Below are 17,598 nucleotides of genomic sequence, written 5' to 3' on the forward strand. Positions count from 1 at the left end.
GTGTAGCAACACCGCTCATAACGGCAGAGGAGAAAGCGAGTTGGCGAAACAAAGCAGTGTGCGGCTGCTGCAAACGGCTGGAAGCTGCAGCCAGTTTCCCCTCTCACGCGTTCACTGGTCGAGCTCTCTCGAGTACTACAGAGTTGCGCATAGGACACAAAGTGTAACAACCATACTGTATCAGAATTATACACACAACATCCAAGAGAATGCTGGGGTAGTACATTTAACGAAGGGCACTAATTATTTCCCTTACTTTCTTGCCTTCCATTGTCCTCTCACATCACTTTTGGTATTAAGCTAATTCTGCCAATAGAGAACGTTAACTACACCAACGAAGCGGCACCAACAGCTCTGTACTTGGATTACACTTTCATGACAGGTTGAATCCAAAACATGAAAACGCAGCTAATAAGCAATGACGGACTACGTGTTCTTGTGATAACATCACATTTGCAGGCATCACCCCCACTTTAATCAAGATTTCACCTATAATCTTCAATCAATTATCTTTGGATCCATCAATTTAGCAATTACCGAACTATAAAGCGTGTCATATACGGGTATGGTTAAGGAATGACATGCACCCCTTTCTCTTGCGATATCAGCGCAATATAATTCTCGTGTAAAGCGCATGCGCGTCGCCGCTTCTCCCTCTCTCCAGTCGCATATGACGTTAACCAATGTCATAGAGGTCTGTTGGTTTGGTTCTTTTAGCAGCTAGCCGAACCTATCAACTTAGGCATTTAGCGTAACAATAAAAGCATTTCCCGCCTACGTCAGAACGCAACGTTGTCCTGCCGTTGTGTGATAAGGGAGACCCAAACGTTGATTGAATAAACCATCTAAAGCTCGGTGCTACTTGCATATTTTATCGATAACAATACAGGAAAACTGTAAAGTAACTTACATGCTACACTTCCAATTTAAGCAAAATAGATGGAAAACACTATAGGCCTAATGTTTGGTTGGTTTTGCTTTCTTATTGTGCGTGGTGGCCAACGTTCGAGGTGGCACCTGGTGGGAAAATTGGCAACTGTGTTACTCGGGATCATTTCGATTAGCACGAATACGAGGTCATAGGGAAGCGACGAAAAACAACCTTAACTGGGCTCATGCGGATTTGGACACATTCTTAACACTAAAAAAATTAGCATGTTGTCAAAAAATGCACAGACTTATGGTGTTTGGTAATAAAATGTGTGTTTCGGGAGTCAAGGAATTCAAATAGGTACAATATTACTTTCATGGCCAGAGTACTTAATTTCCGCGTTTTTTTTAAGATGGCGCCCAATAAATAGAATTAGATAATTTTCATATCTGCGTTGCAAAACATCTCAGAATTGCAAAACCTGGCATTAAGAATTTTAAAATATATACGAATCTTTTAATCGGTATTTCCATAAGATCCTACTATAGCTCTTTTTTCAGTCTTATGACGGGCGGCCCTCATGCTGGCAAGAAAAGTGGGGAGCGGGGAAGCGACCAACCCAGCGCGATAAGAAACGCAGCAGCCTTTAGAACGAGGTACGAGCAGCACCTCCTCCCGCGACGTCGTAACTCTCGGCACCACCGCTGTTGTCTTGTTGGTCTGCTGCGTATTCCCCGCTCCCCGTTTCCCTTGCCAGCATGAGGGCCGGCCGCCATAAGACTGAACTAGAACTATAGCAGGTATGGTTACATTATACCACATTCAATTATGAGTCGCGTGTATACGTAGTGAATAATTCATACTACAATACGAATATACAGTCCAAGACTTGGTTTCATCTGATGCCAATAGATGGCTCTGCACACGTGTATGAACAAAGAGTGTAGAATATATTCTGGGCACAAGTACTTTCACAAAAGTTCCATCAAAAATTACGTATACTTAATATATGATACGATTAACACCCAAAACATGTCTTCTTCAACTGCCACAAGAGAAAACTAAATATACCATTGGAAATCGGATCAAAAGTTTTGTTTTTACTAATATTATTGAACTTACCAAGTAAGTCTAATAACCGCACGTGGATTCTCTCTGAATATTATCCTTACCTGTAACAAAGAAAAAGGAAATCAATACAATTGTAAAAAATGAACACACTTTTGAATGTATTTACAAAAATGCAGGATGAGGCAAAAGTCTTCACACAAAACTGACGTTTACTGAAGATTAGCTCTTAACGTTTTTCGGATCTCCCTGTACAGTCACGGACACTTCTGAGTTGTAACAATCCCATTGAAAGTTAATGGCAATGCCACAGTGTCCGTGACTGTACAAGATGCGAATGTCACACCATGTATTCGATACGATTACTACACCCCAATCCTTCAATCGCGTTCAACGTTTACGAGTTAATTTCCAATAAACATCAGCTGTAAGGATTTTAGCTCACAAGGGAGACAAAGTTGAACAGGTTCAAAGAAAGAGAGAGAGAGAGAGGTCACAGCGGATTGAAAGAGAGAGGGAGAGAAGTTGAAACGAATTGAAAGAAAGAGGGAGAGAAGTTGAAACGGATTGAAAAAGAGAAGGATAGAGGTTAAAACGGATTGAAAGAGAGGGAGAGAAGAAACGGATTGAAAGAAAGAGAAAAGAGGGGTTAAAACGGATTGAAAAAGAGGGAGAGAATTTGAAACAGATTGCAAGAAAGAAGGATAGAGGTTGAAACGAATTGAAAGAAAAAGGGAGAGAGGTTGAAACGGATTGAAAGAGAGAAGGGAGAGAGTTTGTACGGATTGAAACTGGCTGAAAGAGAGAGATCTAAAGAACATTAATTAATAATCTTCAAGGAAGCGAGGCCAGATGTAAGCAAAGAGGTTTATATTCTGTGACATTGTTGATATGATTTGTGAAGTAATGTTTTACATATTGTTTACTTATAACTAGAGCCCGGAAGTTTGGCAAAATGCCTCTTTTTATCTACTGCATATATTGATAAAAAATTTCTGGATATACGTTTCTTGTTGTTTCGAATGTTTTGGAAGCCTTTTCATTTTGCCTATTTGGGACCCCACTGCCTATTTTTAATTATAATGCCTTTTTTTGCCTTTTTCACGGAAATATGACAATTTTTTAAAAAAATGTGTATATAAATTATTTTTCTCCCAAAAAACGTCGTTGGCATTTATTTTTTTTCCGTTTATTATGTGAATAATTTTCGCCTTATTTAAGTAATATTGAACTCACGCATGTTTCAACATTGCTGAAGGAGAAACGTGTGAGAAAAAAGTATTTCATGCTGAGTTAGGATATTGCCTTTCGGTTAACATTTCTTGTGCATAATTGACTGCTGAAATGGACAGGTTGATTTCGAACACAAAGAAGATATTTCTGAAATCTCCCTCTCAAACCCGACAATTGCAGGAAGTTGCGATTGAGCTTAGTTTACCTCCACAACCAGTCTTGACGAGATGGGCAGCTATATATTATGCTAACAACCTTCAAAAAACCAGTGAGGTGATTGATGCTCTTCCAGAAAATGAAGCGGCTTCAATTCGTGAAAGATCATTTTCTATTATGAAAAACATTCTCTCTGACAGACGACTAGCAATGAATGTTGAGAACTAGAAGCACCTTGTAGTTATGTGCAATCAAGACGGAAAAAATTGAAATGCTCTTCCCAATTTAGATTTTAACATTTTGCCAGAAATTATGGATAAAAGTAAGCGACTTCCAAATGTGCCTTTTTTCGGTTTATTTTGCCTTTTTTTCATTTTAGTGCCTATTTTCCACATTATAAATGCCTTTTTGCCTGCCTATTTTAACGAAAATAAATGCCTGAACTTCCGGGCTCTACTTATAACAAACTGTTATTTCAAAAATGAAGCTTCAGATAATATATATTACATACATAGGAGTAGTTTGGTGTATTCAACAAAATGTAGTTTAAATTTATCAAACCTGAATATTCTTACATAAGAATGTGGAATTCTTGTCACATTGCTGTGTCACTAGAACATAGGTCAAATAACAAACGCTTCTATGAAAAGAGATTTTTAGCATTGTGCTACGGTTGTAGCTTAGCAGTGTGTGACTCCAGAGAAATTAAAGTTGTTTACGGCTGAAAAACTCCCGTATTTCGCCAAGGCGCAATCCACGTACCCTAAATTGGTCCCGTGACGGAGGGAATTGTCGACCGTAAAAACAGAACCAGAAAAATCATGGCTGTGAACTAATTGTGCACATGCTTGTTTAAATTGAGGTCTAATTTGGTATGCGAGTATTCCTTCCCGTTCCCCAATGTAACAGTGTTGCCAGACCGATGTGGTAGTATTCCACATTTCCTTCTACAAAATTTCCATGTTATTTTGGCGGACCGTGGGGAGCGAACTGCATGTTCCAAAGATATTTATTTAAACATGTTTCTTATCTGAACAGTTTTCAGTGTAAAATGGACATTACAAGTGCTGTATCTGAAACTTCGACAAAATAAATAAACATACGACACTAACGCCACCGCTCTCTGGCCAGAGTTGGTGGAATTGTGACTCTTTCTTCTAGACAGGAAGCACACACAAAACACAAATGCTCTGACCACAGGGTGTCATTAATATCTCGAGAACTTGATTTTTTGAAATGTGATAGCATGGAAAAATGTTAATTTGCGAAGAAAAAATGTTTAGTGCAGTGACATATTTTGAACACATTTCCCATCCATTTGAAATTTTGAAATAAAATGTTAAGCCTTTTAGTGAATTTCAAGACATTTTCTGCTTAAAAAAGACGAAAAATTCCGCGAAAATTCAACGTGCTTGTGTTTCAGGTTTTAACATTAAAAATGTACCATATTTATGCATGCACAACGCATACGTTTTCCAAAATTGTATCCAAAAGAAAACCATGTTACATATGTTGCACATGAAATAATTCGGAGACCTTATGAAACCATATGTAACTCTTAGATAATAATACGATTGAATTGTTGTTTCAAGTTCACTTTATGCACAGTAAGATTAGACCTACAGTTTAAAATGGGATCCGATTCCGAACCACTATGTGCCTCCACCGGGTATCGAACTCGGGACCCCTTGATTACGAGGCGATGACTCTACCACTGCGCCATCGAGGAGGCAGATAATAATACGAAATGTATAAATTAATTATCAATTGTAATAAAGTTTAAATTGTGTAAACTGAACTTCAGACTAAGGAACAAAAAAAATGATTTTTTCAAACCTCTGCTCTGAAAATTTTTTGTTACAGGCACCGCACCCACCTTGCATGCTCCAGTGGAAATTCCCCTGAATGGTTGATAGGAAGATAAGCATACATGGGCAACCCTGCCACGCAAAGAGTTCCCTCAGTCGCACTCCCCGCACAAATCCTGGGGATCTAGCACCTGTCACTAAGAGGTTCTAGTAGGGCAGGTGGTGTCTGTAGTGCACCATGCACCGTTCTCAACAGCAGTAGCGAATAAAAAAGTTTTGCTTGTCCCTCCCTGGGAAAAAATCCTGGGGCGTCAATGAGGCCTTACATAAAAAATAAAAAGTTGCCAGAAGATATTCGAGAGAACCGGAAATTTAACCAGTCAGCCTCCAGCATGATTTGTAGAAACCATTTCTACCCTTCTGTGTTCCACTCAAAGTGGTATTTGGGAAACATCTGACTGACTGGAGTTAGGAAATCGATATTTTTTAATAAAGAAAGTTTTATGTGCAGTTCGAGATGTCAATTAATTTCCTACTGGGACTCTATGGCGGGAGAGCTTATGAGGGGAAATTCCGAGGAAACTGGCGGTCAGGAATTTCAATACCCGAACCCTTTAGTCCAGTTTCATGCGGACATAGCGCTGGTGGTTTCTAAGTTCTTTGCTTCTTCTCTATCAAGCATTTCAAGCTGGTGGTATGTATCGAAGGCACCATATTATCTTCCGCATACGGTTTTACACGTCTTCCCATAGACTTTTTCAGTCTCTATTACAGTTATGAAGCTAACAATGACGACGCCTGCTATCACGTGACTGTGTGCGCGCGCACGCACACACACAAACACACGCACAGTCGGATCAAGACTTACTCTTTTCTGGGAGACACAAAACATGGTTTAAGCATTAGAAATACAATGTGCAGATTTTTTGGCACATTAAAAAACAGCTTGCATCTGTGTGTGTATTTTGTAACGTTGTTCTTCTGTCGCTGTTCTTCACGCATGCGCGATGAATGCTTCCTTATAGACTGATGGGGGCCCGTGTGGGTGTGAACCCCAGTTGTCACTTGCCTCTTCGGTCTGAAATCTCCTTAGCCTAAGACGTTACCCACTTTCGCTCGTTTTATGAATGTACACATTGCATAGTAAAACAATTTTTAGTTTAACGATGTAAATGATGTGTGTTATCAAATACCGTTATACGCGGAATAAACCATAAAATCGGACTATATAAAATTTATGCACATTGAGTGTACATATTGATGCGGGGAGAGGGGAGGGACCGGAAAATTCCAAAATTTCTGAAGAAAAATTCCTCAAAAGACATGTCTATGCACCACTGACTCAGTTTCAAAGGAAGGCGCCATTTTCCCGGCATCCCCATTTTTTATGGGGGAAAGAGTCTTTAGAGTGAAGTATATGTGTAAACAATAATATAAATGAAGAAAATCGCAATTCCAGCGAAATATAGCGACATTATGGCGTAAAAACTACGACCTTGTCGAGGTATCTATTATATAGATAGCTGGTAAACAAAAGGTTAACGATGTAAATTATGTGTAATATCCTTCTCTGTTTCTAATCCTATATAATTACTAGACCTCAGATTTCTAGGTTCTAGAAAGTGTGCTTTTAGGTCCTAAAATAGATTCGAAAAACCCTAAAATAGGTTCTAAAAATCCTCAAATAGGTCCTAGGCTCGAAAAATCTTGAAGTAGGTTCAAAAAAACTTAAAATAGTTTAAAATTCCTGAAAAATGCTGATTAGGTAATGAAATTAGGACATCTATATCCTGAAATACGCACTATCTTGCATAACGTTATGTGTGTTGCCTAACCCTACGGCGATGGCAGAATTTACAATTGGAAATTTGGTATTAAAATCCACTCTTCGCCATGTAGTTAGGCAAAAATATTTTTTCATGTTATCCACAGTCAATCTCCACAATTTTGTCTGAGGATCACAGACAAATAATAATAAATATAATCTTTCAACAAATACATAGTCAGTGGTGCAAACTTCAATGCTGAAATGTTAGTTTGCAAAGCGTGAATGCCACAAAGCACCGAAGTGACGTGAAAGTGAGCAAGACAACACAGATCAGACCACTTTGTATTGTACAGGTAACAGTGGCACCAGACATTTTGCTTTGTTTAGAGCTTTGAAAAATCACCATGGACTTGGAGGAAGGGAAATCGGCAGAGAGTACGTTTCAAACATGTTCGTCATTGAGTTTATGCCTGTGTGTGACATAAAAATCCTGTAAAACCTTTAAAAATATATAAAAACCTAAAAAAAGGCTACAATTGTCATATCACCTCGTTATCTTGAAACTCTTTTTAGTAAAAATGTTAACAATACTCATAATTATATACTTAGTATATAGTAAGTAATAAGTCATGTGTTTTGCTGTCTCCGTTCATAGCCCCCCTCCCCCCAAAGTTGATGGTTTAGCGGTCTCAGCCCCCCCAAATTTGATGGTCTAGAACATTTCAAATGTGTATTTAAAGTTAAGTTCATGTTGCACAATTCAGAGTAAACTTTACAAGAGAAGCAAAATAATACATTAGATCCTCTTAAGCAAAATTATTTGAGGGGCTCTGCCCCCCATCATTAACATTAGGAGCCCCCCCCCAAGCCCCATGGAGTCGGCGCCTATGGTGCGTAGTTAAGGATCGGTTAGTTCATTGAACTCTCCAGCCTAATTATTGCCTAATTTTGTGGGAGCAGGAAAAGGTTTATTATCCATTTTGCCTTGACTCATCTCACTCAACAGGTCGCTAGGTGCCGTGGCTTGCCGAGAGTTGGTAGCTTCCTGGAAATGAGGCCTTGCTCGAAAAGGTTTATTATCCAAAACAAAAATAGGAAATAAAATAAGAAACAGAAAAAAGGCAAGAAGAACCGAAATCAGCGAGAGATTATAAGAAAGGGGATCACGAAAGGTAAGATAGGGCATTAGAAATCGAAATGTATTGCACTACAAAGAAAAAATCCTATGGGCGCTATTCACCGGATGTTTACATTTCTGTGCTTCTGCGGTGCTGGCGGGGACTGCACTTCCGGTTTTGAAAACAATAACATTGAATTCAAAGGTGTAAAGGCAGTGTCTTCGGAAAAGCCAATATTTGTATGGCTTTTGGTTTTAACATGAGATAGGGGAACAAACAATTGTTCTCTGGTATCTGTGCATCGTTTTCAGACAGACTCGGTAGGGAAAGATCAGTGGATTTTGGCAGTAAAGCGAAAAGATTGGACACATACACGAGGGAGTAGGCTCTGCAGTCGGCACTTCATTACATCAAATGAAAATATTTTACATGTTTCGAAAATTATAATTGTCTAACGCACATGTGTTGATTAAATTTAAAAGTTGGAAGTATTTACAATCATATTATAACGCATTTTGCCTTTTGGTTGTTGATAAGAAATCTCTCTATGTGCTTCGGTATGTCGGTCGAGTCCTCCTCCCTCCTCTGTAAATTGGCATCCTTCATTTCAAATTGCAAAAAAAAGCAGGATGTTTGTTATTTTTATTGTTAATAACAGAAATAAAGTTCACTTGGTTAGTATTCGAACAGAGTAATGAATGTAAAATATACATTAGATCGAAAAAATGAGTGAAAAATACAGGAACCAGGATATTTTTTCATATTCTACCATTTAATTCAAAGAATAAATGGTTCCACAGTTTTCAGAATTCGAAAAATTATAATTTTAGATGAGGTCACACAATACTAGATATAAACTTTGTATTTTTTTCTAACTTCTAAAGTCCATTCTTGATCGACACTTGCAAAAGTTAATAACAAAATACAATAACTGTGCATTTCAGTATAGTAACTGTGAAATTTAAAAGTATTAATGGAATATAGTTGTGCTGGATATTCACTCGGCTTGTGGATCGAATAGCATGATAATAATATACAACAACAATAATAAAATTCGAATAAAATTTATTTCATTAGGTATATATTATTAGTGTATAACAATAATTTTGACCGTAGAAATTATTATTAATTCTTTTACTGTTATGATCGAAGTATTTCAATGTTTATAAATATTGTAAGCTTCATTTCAACCTGGAGAAGTCTTTTGAAAAACGAAACTGATGGTAGAAGATCAACATTGCCTTGGAAAATATTAGTATTGTCCCTTATATCTGCATCCAAAGGATCCGTAAATTGCCAATCTTTACTAGGTACCTTTGTTTCACTATATCACCCAAAAATTTCAAGTGATTCATTTTGTTTCCGATCTTTTATAAGAAAATAAGATCGGTGACGATCTGGATTCCACTTGTTTACATTGGAAAATTCGCCAAACCGGAAGTTCTTTCCCCGCCATCAATAATCGAATTGTCTGATCGATCATTTTTTGTTTACTTAGGAATAACCCCCATAGCCCACGAGATGTCCCGTGACCGACGTCATCTGTGCAGTTTTACGAATGGTTCCGAGTGACGATCCTACAAGACAATTTTCCAGGAAGGACCATCGAAGGGTAGGTATGCGGCCGGAGCTCGCCTCGACAAATCGAGACTTGGAACCATGCTTGGACCCTTCTCCCCCACCCCCCCTTTTTCCATGCGCCTCGGGACACAGACCCAAGCTATAAAATTTAGCTGAAAGTTGTTTTGAAGCAAGCAGGGGAGCCATCTCCGCTATCAGGCTTTGTCCATCCCTTCGTGCGCTGCCAAGATATTGGGGAGAATCCTGATTTTATCGCTGCAATGTGCAAATTTCTGTGTCATCATCTATAAAGACACCGACAAAAGATCGACATGTGTGCAAGCGTTATAATAAACCTCAACAAATACAAAAGCTGGGTGTTTTTTTAAAAAAACATCGAATTTCCCTTTTCAGTTAAAATTAGGATCAACAACTTCCCTCCAAAAGTGAAATTTCCCTTCATATGGCAACACTGCTTTGGCGCTGTCGTCAGCAGCTGCGCACGTGATCCTGCACGATAAACGACAGATCGCTATGCAGTCGGAGCTCCCCTCCACAAACGGTCGTCGGACCGACGCCCGCTACGCCTCAAGCTAAAAAGACCCCCAGTCCTTTATACATCCACCACCATTGCGTTTCAAACCCTGGCATGGAAGCAGTGGTCCCGGGGAAGCCTGCAGTTCGCATATTTTCAGAGGTTTGTCGAGGAAGAGGTTGTGTTTTAAAGTGTGGAGTGTTTTCATCATGTATAAATTTCATTATGACATCGTGAAACTGATAGAATTGGTGGAAAAAAAGCCCTCTCTTTGGGACAAAAACCACGAATCTTTCAAGGATCGCTTGGAAAAGCACAAAGTGTGGAATGAAATTTTCGCTTCCTTGGAACCTGCCTTTCACGAAATGGAAAGAAAGGAGCGAGAAAAAATAGGTAAGTGATTTCAGTTATGCTCTTCTTTCTGGGTAGTTCAAAACAGGCTACATTGATTTCCATTTTGTTTGACATTATCTCAGCTATTGTTCGAGGTTTAGGGTAAACGTCATTCCTGTGATTTAGCGGACGTAGCCTCGCGCGCATACTAGCCTCTACGAAAGGAAACTCTTCAAGCGCGCGCTTTTCAAACTTGCCACGGTGTACAAAAACAATATAGCTCGAGAACTAATTGTCGCAGGGAGATGAAATCGATATTGTTTTGCTTTTCTCGGAATGACAGAGCTTTTAGCGGAGAAATTATACATTGTACTTCCCAATAATTAAAGTTAAAGGAAGAAGAAGAAATCAATTTTAAAAAAAATAGTATTCGGCACGCCTCTGGCGACAACAATAGACAGAATTGAATGAAAAAATATGGTATGTAGCAGCAGTACTTTCCTAGAACCATACGAAGCTTCGTTGAAAATTGGCTGATACTTTTTGGTGAAAAAAATAATAACAATGTATAAGAGCGGCAGTGTTGCCAGCTTACGGGAAAATTTTCAGAATTTCGTTTCTAGCGTCAACTCTATTGACGCTGGATGGACCAAATTAGAGGGAACCACGACAAGAGACAACTCTTTGGGGGCATGTAATGCCCGTCCCCCAATTTTGAAAAAAAAACAACTGAAATTTCGCAACATTTTCGAAAGTCGTAATTTTCTGGATTTTTTTAAAACTTGCCCCTTTCCTCTGAACCCTAAATTGTATTTAAAGTGTTCTTTTGTTTTCATTATTACATTTAAAAGTGAAATATATCAGCATGAAGTATTATCATGCGGTGATTGAAGTATTAAATATCCATCCCATAATCCTCAGAGGGAAAACAGACATTTTCAATTTGTGCTCGTTAATAATGGATATATTGTTGTGTGATTCGAGTATGTCATACCTTCATATGTACAGAAGTGAACAAAAGAGACATCTGAAATATTATGAAAAGTTATAAAGAAATGACGTGTTGTGCTTTCACGTGGTCGTCTTCTACGGATTGCTTTCGTTGTTAGATTAGGCATGATAGCTTTAGGGCGCTTAGCATAAATACACTAATTCTTCGGGTGTTATTTACGATAAGATACCTAAATCTAACATGCCTAACCTAATAACAAAAGTAGTTAGCCTTACGTCAGAATGCGAAGGGAGGGGTTTGACCTAAACGGTGTTTGAGAAGTATGCCATAAGTGAGATACATAATAAGAGACGTCCACTAAAGGTAGAATGATTCGTCCTGAGTCTCACATCTCTGAATGACCACCTTCGTCTGTGTGGAAGTGACTCCCTCGAAGTGAATTCTTCATAGCAGGGAAAATATGGAAATCTGACGGGACAGGTCGGGGGAATAAGGTGGATGGGGAAGTGCGGTGAAGCCACACTCGACCCAAGCAGCCTGTGTAGGGAGGCCTTGCCGACAGAAGTACCGAATCACGTCCCTGTCGGCCACTCTCTTCTCTGACACTTTATTCATTTTCAACCTGACAACAAAATAGATGAAAACATGTGAATTCCATAAAAGTTCGCACAGAGTGTCCTAAAACTCAAACCTTACATCCTCCAAAATTTTAACTACCTACCATCACTCCTTCCATGTGAGGCTCAAAACTTTCACACTCCCCTCGTAAAATGGATGTGACAAATATTTGAGCTTATTTGGCCTTACAAATACCAATTTTTAATTTATTTCAGTTTTTTGTCAAATATCTCTGATGGGACAGGCATTTTGGTAGATTGATATAAGCATAACAAGTGGTCGAAATCCTGAGTCCTGAAACACAATCAATATTTCAGAAACATAATGTAGTGTCATGAGCGTGAGATTCAGAACCTTACTTGCCATAGTGTTTATATGAAAAACTCAATGAAAGTGTGTGCTTCATAAATCTTACTTTCCTCTACAACTTTAATTTAGTCCCCAGTCAGGGGAAATAATTTCTCCCTTCTATATTTTGAATGTTTTCTCTTTAACACTAATGCACAGTTCGAAGTGATAACTTTTCTTTTATTGTCAAGGCAATTTTACGCTGATAGATCAGCCTACTTGACGGCTTGCAAAAAGTTTAGAAATTTTATTACTTACTGCGTTTGAGACAGAGAAATCTTAACAACCCTTTCCCGAAAAAAAAAACTCAACGACCTTGGCTTCCAAAGTACTGCATACCAAGTAAAATTCTCAAAATGTGAAAATAAGAAGCTCTGACCCCCTACCTGAAGTACGTAATCCGTTGGCATTTCCACTGAGTAATATCTGGGGTGGAATGTGCTGCGTAAACATACAAATTCACTCGCAAGTTGTTCACACTATATCCATGGGCGTCCGAAAGGAGGGGCAATGGGCGCCCACCCCCCGGAAAATGAATGTCCACATAAATATTATATATTTCACATAATTTCATTTCAGTCACAGTAATTTATGTTAATTATTATAAGGGCGTTGAAGGAACATGATAATTTCAGACTGAAATAGTGTTTTTAGGAGGCATCACTATTATGGGGGAAATATGCCTCTCTTGCCCCTCCCTGGAATAAATCCTGCTGACATCCATGACTATATTTTATTATTCTGCCATGGCATTCCACGTTCAGGACTAAATAAATAGTCTGCAAAACATTGGCTTATCCCTATAGCATGTTTTAATGCTCTTCCAACTGGAACAGTAGTAACGTTCAAAAATCCTGGCATAGTGAAAATTCACAGATTATCTTCATATGGCGAAACTTTGCTCTGATTGGCTGTTCCTCCAGTCGAGGAAAGCAAGTAGCAATTAGAACATGTCCTATTCCTCCAAACCAGTCAAGCAGTCAGCCAGGCGGCCATGATTGCTACCTAGAAAGTTAGTTCAGCGCCAACTAGGGCATTCCTACTAGAAATCCAGTTTAGGGATAGGGGCTTTATTCTCATGGATTCCAGCCAAATTGTTTTAGACAGGTTGATGACTATTTCCGATTTTCCACGTACATCTTACTTCATGTTCTCGCCTCTCTCTTTGCAGGAGTCAAAATCCAACAGAACAGAACTTCATAGGTACCTTATAATATGTACACTGTAAACACACTAAATTTCTGTTGCTTGAACAATAAACAATTTGAGGGGCCTCCCCGATGGCGCAGTGGTAGCGTTGTACCTTGTAATCAAGGGGTCCCGGGTTCGATACCTGGTGGAGGCACAAGTGGTTCGGATCCCACTTTAAACTGTAGGTCCAGTCCAGATTAGTCTTACTGTGCATAAAGTGGACTTAAATCAATCAATAAATAAACAATTTGAGGCATTTTGGAGGTGATGTGATCAGCACCACGCTCCGGCCGCCTTTACCCCCACCTATTGATTTGAGGCTGGGTGAGCCCCATAGCCACTTTATGCGGAGACAAGGCCGAAAAAATTCCTTTAGATTACCCACACAGTTAATCGAACCCGGGTCTCCCGCGGGCAGTGAGATGCCCTACCGACTAGACCAACGCGGTTCTACTGTTAACTGTAAATAATGCCTTAATAAAATGGTAGCTGTTCAAACTTTCCATAAAAAATCGTCAAATTTCAGTTACAAAGAGTATACCTAGGTATACACATTTTGTTACAATGTTCTATTTTTATCTTTTTCTTTTTAAAAAAAATGTAAAATTGAAGGATGTTAACGCCAAAAGGTCAAAATTCCAGATCTTTAGAAATATAAATTAAAGAAAGAAAAATAACTTCAAGGAACCTTACCATTAATATCTTTCTTTTCAGGCCAAATCATACATGGGAAATGGCAAAATCTTCGAGACGCTTTTGTAAGATCTTTAAAAAGGAAGCCAGGTCCGGGACCAAACAGAAGGTACATATATGCAGATAATCTTCACTTCTTGCTGAAGCACATCGAGATAGGAGAGACAGAACCCAGTACTCCAGACCCAGAGCTACAGACCAGAGTCCCAGAAGAAGAAATGGGAACAGGTAACGCAGAAGACGAGGGGAACCCAGAGCCCTTAACAACATACCGCTCCCAACAAAAAGAGCCCAACAGACGGGGTAAGAAACGGCGACATCAAGAGGAAACCAACAGGAATATTTTGAAATCTGTGAAGAGTACAAAGCCCGATGAAGATGAAGCTTTTTTCGTCTCTTGTCTTCCTACAGTGAAAAGGATGTGCGAAGAGGATAAGTTGGATTTCCGAATTGGCGTCCTGGGTTTGTTAAGAGACATTAAAAAACGAACCCCACGCCGTAATGCCCTTTCGCCGTCACCTTCCTTAGAAAGCTCCTCGTCGTCAAACTCCCCCGCTTGTCCTCCCCATTTCCTTTGCCGCGGAACAACGCAAGACAACTCCCAGGTGATGGGTCTTCCTCCCCAGACCACTCAGTATATAAACATGCCATCCACTCAGTTTGTTAAAGAAGAAATGGTATTTGGGAACTCTACAGAGTGAAAATTGCAAAACATTTTTTTATTATTTTTTTTATTACGAGTGATCTTAACAAGTTTCACAGAATACAGTGTAATCAGTAAGTAAATAAACTTTCAAATTTATATTATTTTCTTTTTTGCTTCGAATCCTCTCTTCCATTTCCTCTTTGATCAAAGGGTCCTGGGTTCGATCCCCTTGGAGGCAGATTAAAGTGGGATCCAAATTATTGTGCAGTCCCGATTGGCCTATCTGAGCATAAAATGGTCTTAACAAAACCGAAGTTTAGGATGCTTATGAAAGTGGACAAACTGAAATATATCTCCTGTGTGTGCCTAATCTACAATGCAATATATCTGTTTATAGGTTCAGTAAAAAAAATACTTTCTGCTAGCATTACTACAGCACACTTAGCAAGTCAAGATGAATGCATTTAGAGCAGTTGTTCAAAATTGCGACCTCCAGTTTCGATGCAGGCACGAGTCGTTCCGACGGTATCCTAAGCAGCATAGATTCTTGTCAGGAGTTCCTCTTCATTATCCACAGATGGATTATTATTATTCATTATCCAGGGTCTCTCGTGAATGTTACTTTCCCTATCCTTTTGTGGGACTTTCCTGCATATTCATAAGGCTGCATACCCTTCTCGTCACAATTATTTTGGCTTCTGAACAAGGCATTTCCGGATAGGGGATTCCTTATTTCATGTTGTTGCTTTTGCACCCCTCCACTAGTCGCAAAAAATTGTTACATGGTCAAGAGAACATATTGCATATGGAACAAAGTAATGTAATCGAGGCATTTGTAACATCCCAGAAATACATTGTGTGTTTATAGGAAAATGCAGGAAGCAGGGGAAGTGGAAAGAAGGAGACGAAAATAAAAGAAGAAAGAAAATATTTCAGACATGAGAATGTAAGACAATGGGGAAGTGAAAGAGTTTGTGAGCGTGAGAAGTGGAAAGGAAATAAATGAATTTGTTTTATCTTTCTTTGCTTTTCTGTCAATTTTGACTAATCGCGAACATGAAGATGAATGGCGTATATATGAGATAGATGAAGGGACATTCACTAACACATAAGGACGACACAGCAAGAGCACTACACTGGCTGTGTCCAGACGCCAGAGCCTTGTTAACGCGCAAGAATGTTGTTTCCATTGCGTACCATTTGGAAGAGAGGTTGGCATTTGAATGTATGAAAGAAATTGACAAAGAACAGTGGCGTGGCCAAGGGGAGGGGTTGGTGGGGGTCATAACCCCACTCTCTGGCCCAGTATTCCTTGAAAAAAGAACGTCAAAGTCATGAAAAGATGGCTGAAAGTAAAACGTACCCGTCTTTCAAAACTACTGGGCACGCTACTGACAAAGAGGACAGAAAAGATTGACGTCAATGAATGTCTACTATGATCCAGACAATACACTCTTGCGAAAATATCATTATCATATCAGCAAAGCGCTAGGGAAACTAACTTTTCGAGAGCTCATGTTGCCGCAGTGAACTTGTAATTCCTTCCTGAAGAAGATTTAGTACTCTGATTTAATACCTTTACTGATGACATTGCAGGGACATAAAATACAACTACGGCTCGAGCGTCATGTGACTATGTCCAGCAGGTGTGGCTCGAGAAACCAGACGAACCCTTGCTGGTAACTCTGCGACAGCTTCACCCCTGCATTCGAAGTAGACACAACCCTGCCAGAAACACACACACACCGCGAGCTCGTAAAAGCAAATTAATGCAAGTTGCGTGATGCTGTAATTTGTACGGGGGCGTTGCCATCGAACCGGGCCTGACAACATTCCCGTAACACTCGACGTGGCCTGCACACGGTCGTGCTGAAATGTGGGGATGTTGGTCACGCTATGGATCAACTTTGTTAAGTACAAGTTTGTCCACGAGATGGCACGCGGGTTCCGCGTTATTGTGTTGGGGAGTCAAGGTTGCAATGCTTGAACCTTTTTGTTCTTGGAAGATATTTATTTCGTAATAATGTCTTGTGAATATGTGTACGTTTGTGCATGTGTGAAAGAGCAGGTGAATGTGGAAGAAGCTAAAACATAATCAATAACTCGTTGAATTGTCCTGCTCGAAAAGCATAAAGTTACTTACTACACGTAAAAGTGAGGTTGTCGCCCAGTACTTCTCTTTTCTCTTGTCAAAGTAACTAATATATAAATATAATAAATAACCCGTCGCGCAACAAACCTTCAACCTACCAACTGCCGGTCTCACTCCCACCTGCGAAGGTGGAAGATCATCTAACCAGTTACGGGTGACGAGTGGTCAGCACGACGAACTACCAGCCGTTGTTCTAGGTTTCCGTGACCGCGTTACGCTACTCATTCGTAGCTCCCCAATTTCCTCACGATGGTGGGTGGCCCCATACGTAGGCCGAAATTTCAGGAACAGTTCTTATGCTTCTCCAGGAGACTTGAACCTGCGCGCGTCCCGTAGCCAGAGCCCAAAGCTTGACGACTTTAAACCGCACGCCCACGGTGCGGGACATATACAAGTAATATGTATTGGATTTTAATTGGTTCCTTTACTTTTCTGCCACTTTTGGCTAATCGCAAAGATGAGGATGAGTGATGGTATGGTGAAATTGATAAAGGGACGCTCACAAAGAGCACCCATGCCCAGATCGAGATTCGAACCCGAGATCCTTG

General features: G+C 39.7%; 2 protein-coding genes across 6 annotated transcripts in view; one reads left to right on the forward strand and one right to left on the reverse strand.

The window, feature by feature from the left end:
• Positions 1 to 17,598, reverse strand: part of RhoGEF3 (Rho guanine nucleotide exchange factor 3) — an 831,957-nt gene that overhangs the window by 222,976 nt on the left and 591,383 nt on the right. The window lies entirely within an intron of this gene.
• On the forward strand, positions 10,250 to 14,953 carry LOC145981707 (uncharacterized). The gene is made up of 2 exons (XM_083115109.1): positions 10,250 to 10,510; positions 14,274 to 14,953. The coding sequence occupies exons 1-2, from the start codon at positions 10,327 to 10,329 to the stop codon at positions 14,951 to 14,953; spliced, it is 864 nt and encodes a 287-aa protein (XP_082971235.1). The 5' UTR covers positions 10,250 to 10,326.

The sequence above is a fragment of the Lepisma saccharinum genome, chromosome 30 (genome assembly GCF_977018435.1).
Source record: "Lepisma saccharinum chromosome 30, izLepSacc3.1, whole genome shotgun sequence".
NCBI classification, from domain to species: domain Eukaryota; kingdom Metazoa; phylum Arthropoda; class Insecta; order Zygentoma; family Lepismatidae; genus Lepisma; species Lepisma saccharinum.

What these genes read in the sequence shown, in the direction of transcription:
- LOC145981707 (XM_083115109.1), top strand. Translation starts at nt 10,327, where the DNA reads ATGTATAAATTTCATTATGACATCGTGAAACTGATAGAATTGGTGGAA. An exon ending in AAAGGAGCGAGAAAAAATAG is followed by an intron (nt 10,511 to 14,273) that starts GTAAGTGATTTC and finishes CTTTCTTTTCAG; the next exon opens with GCCAAATCATACATGGGAAA.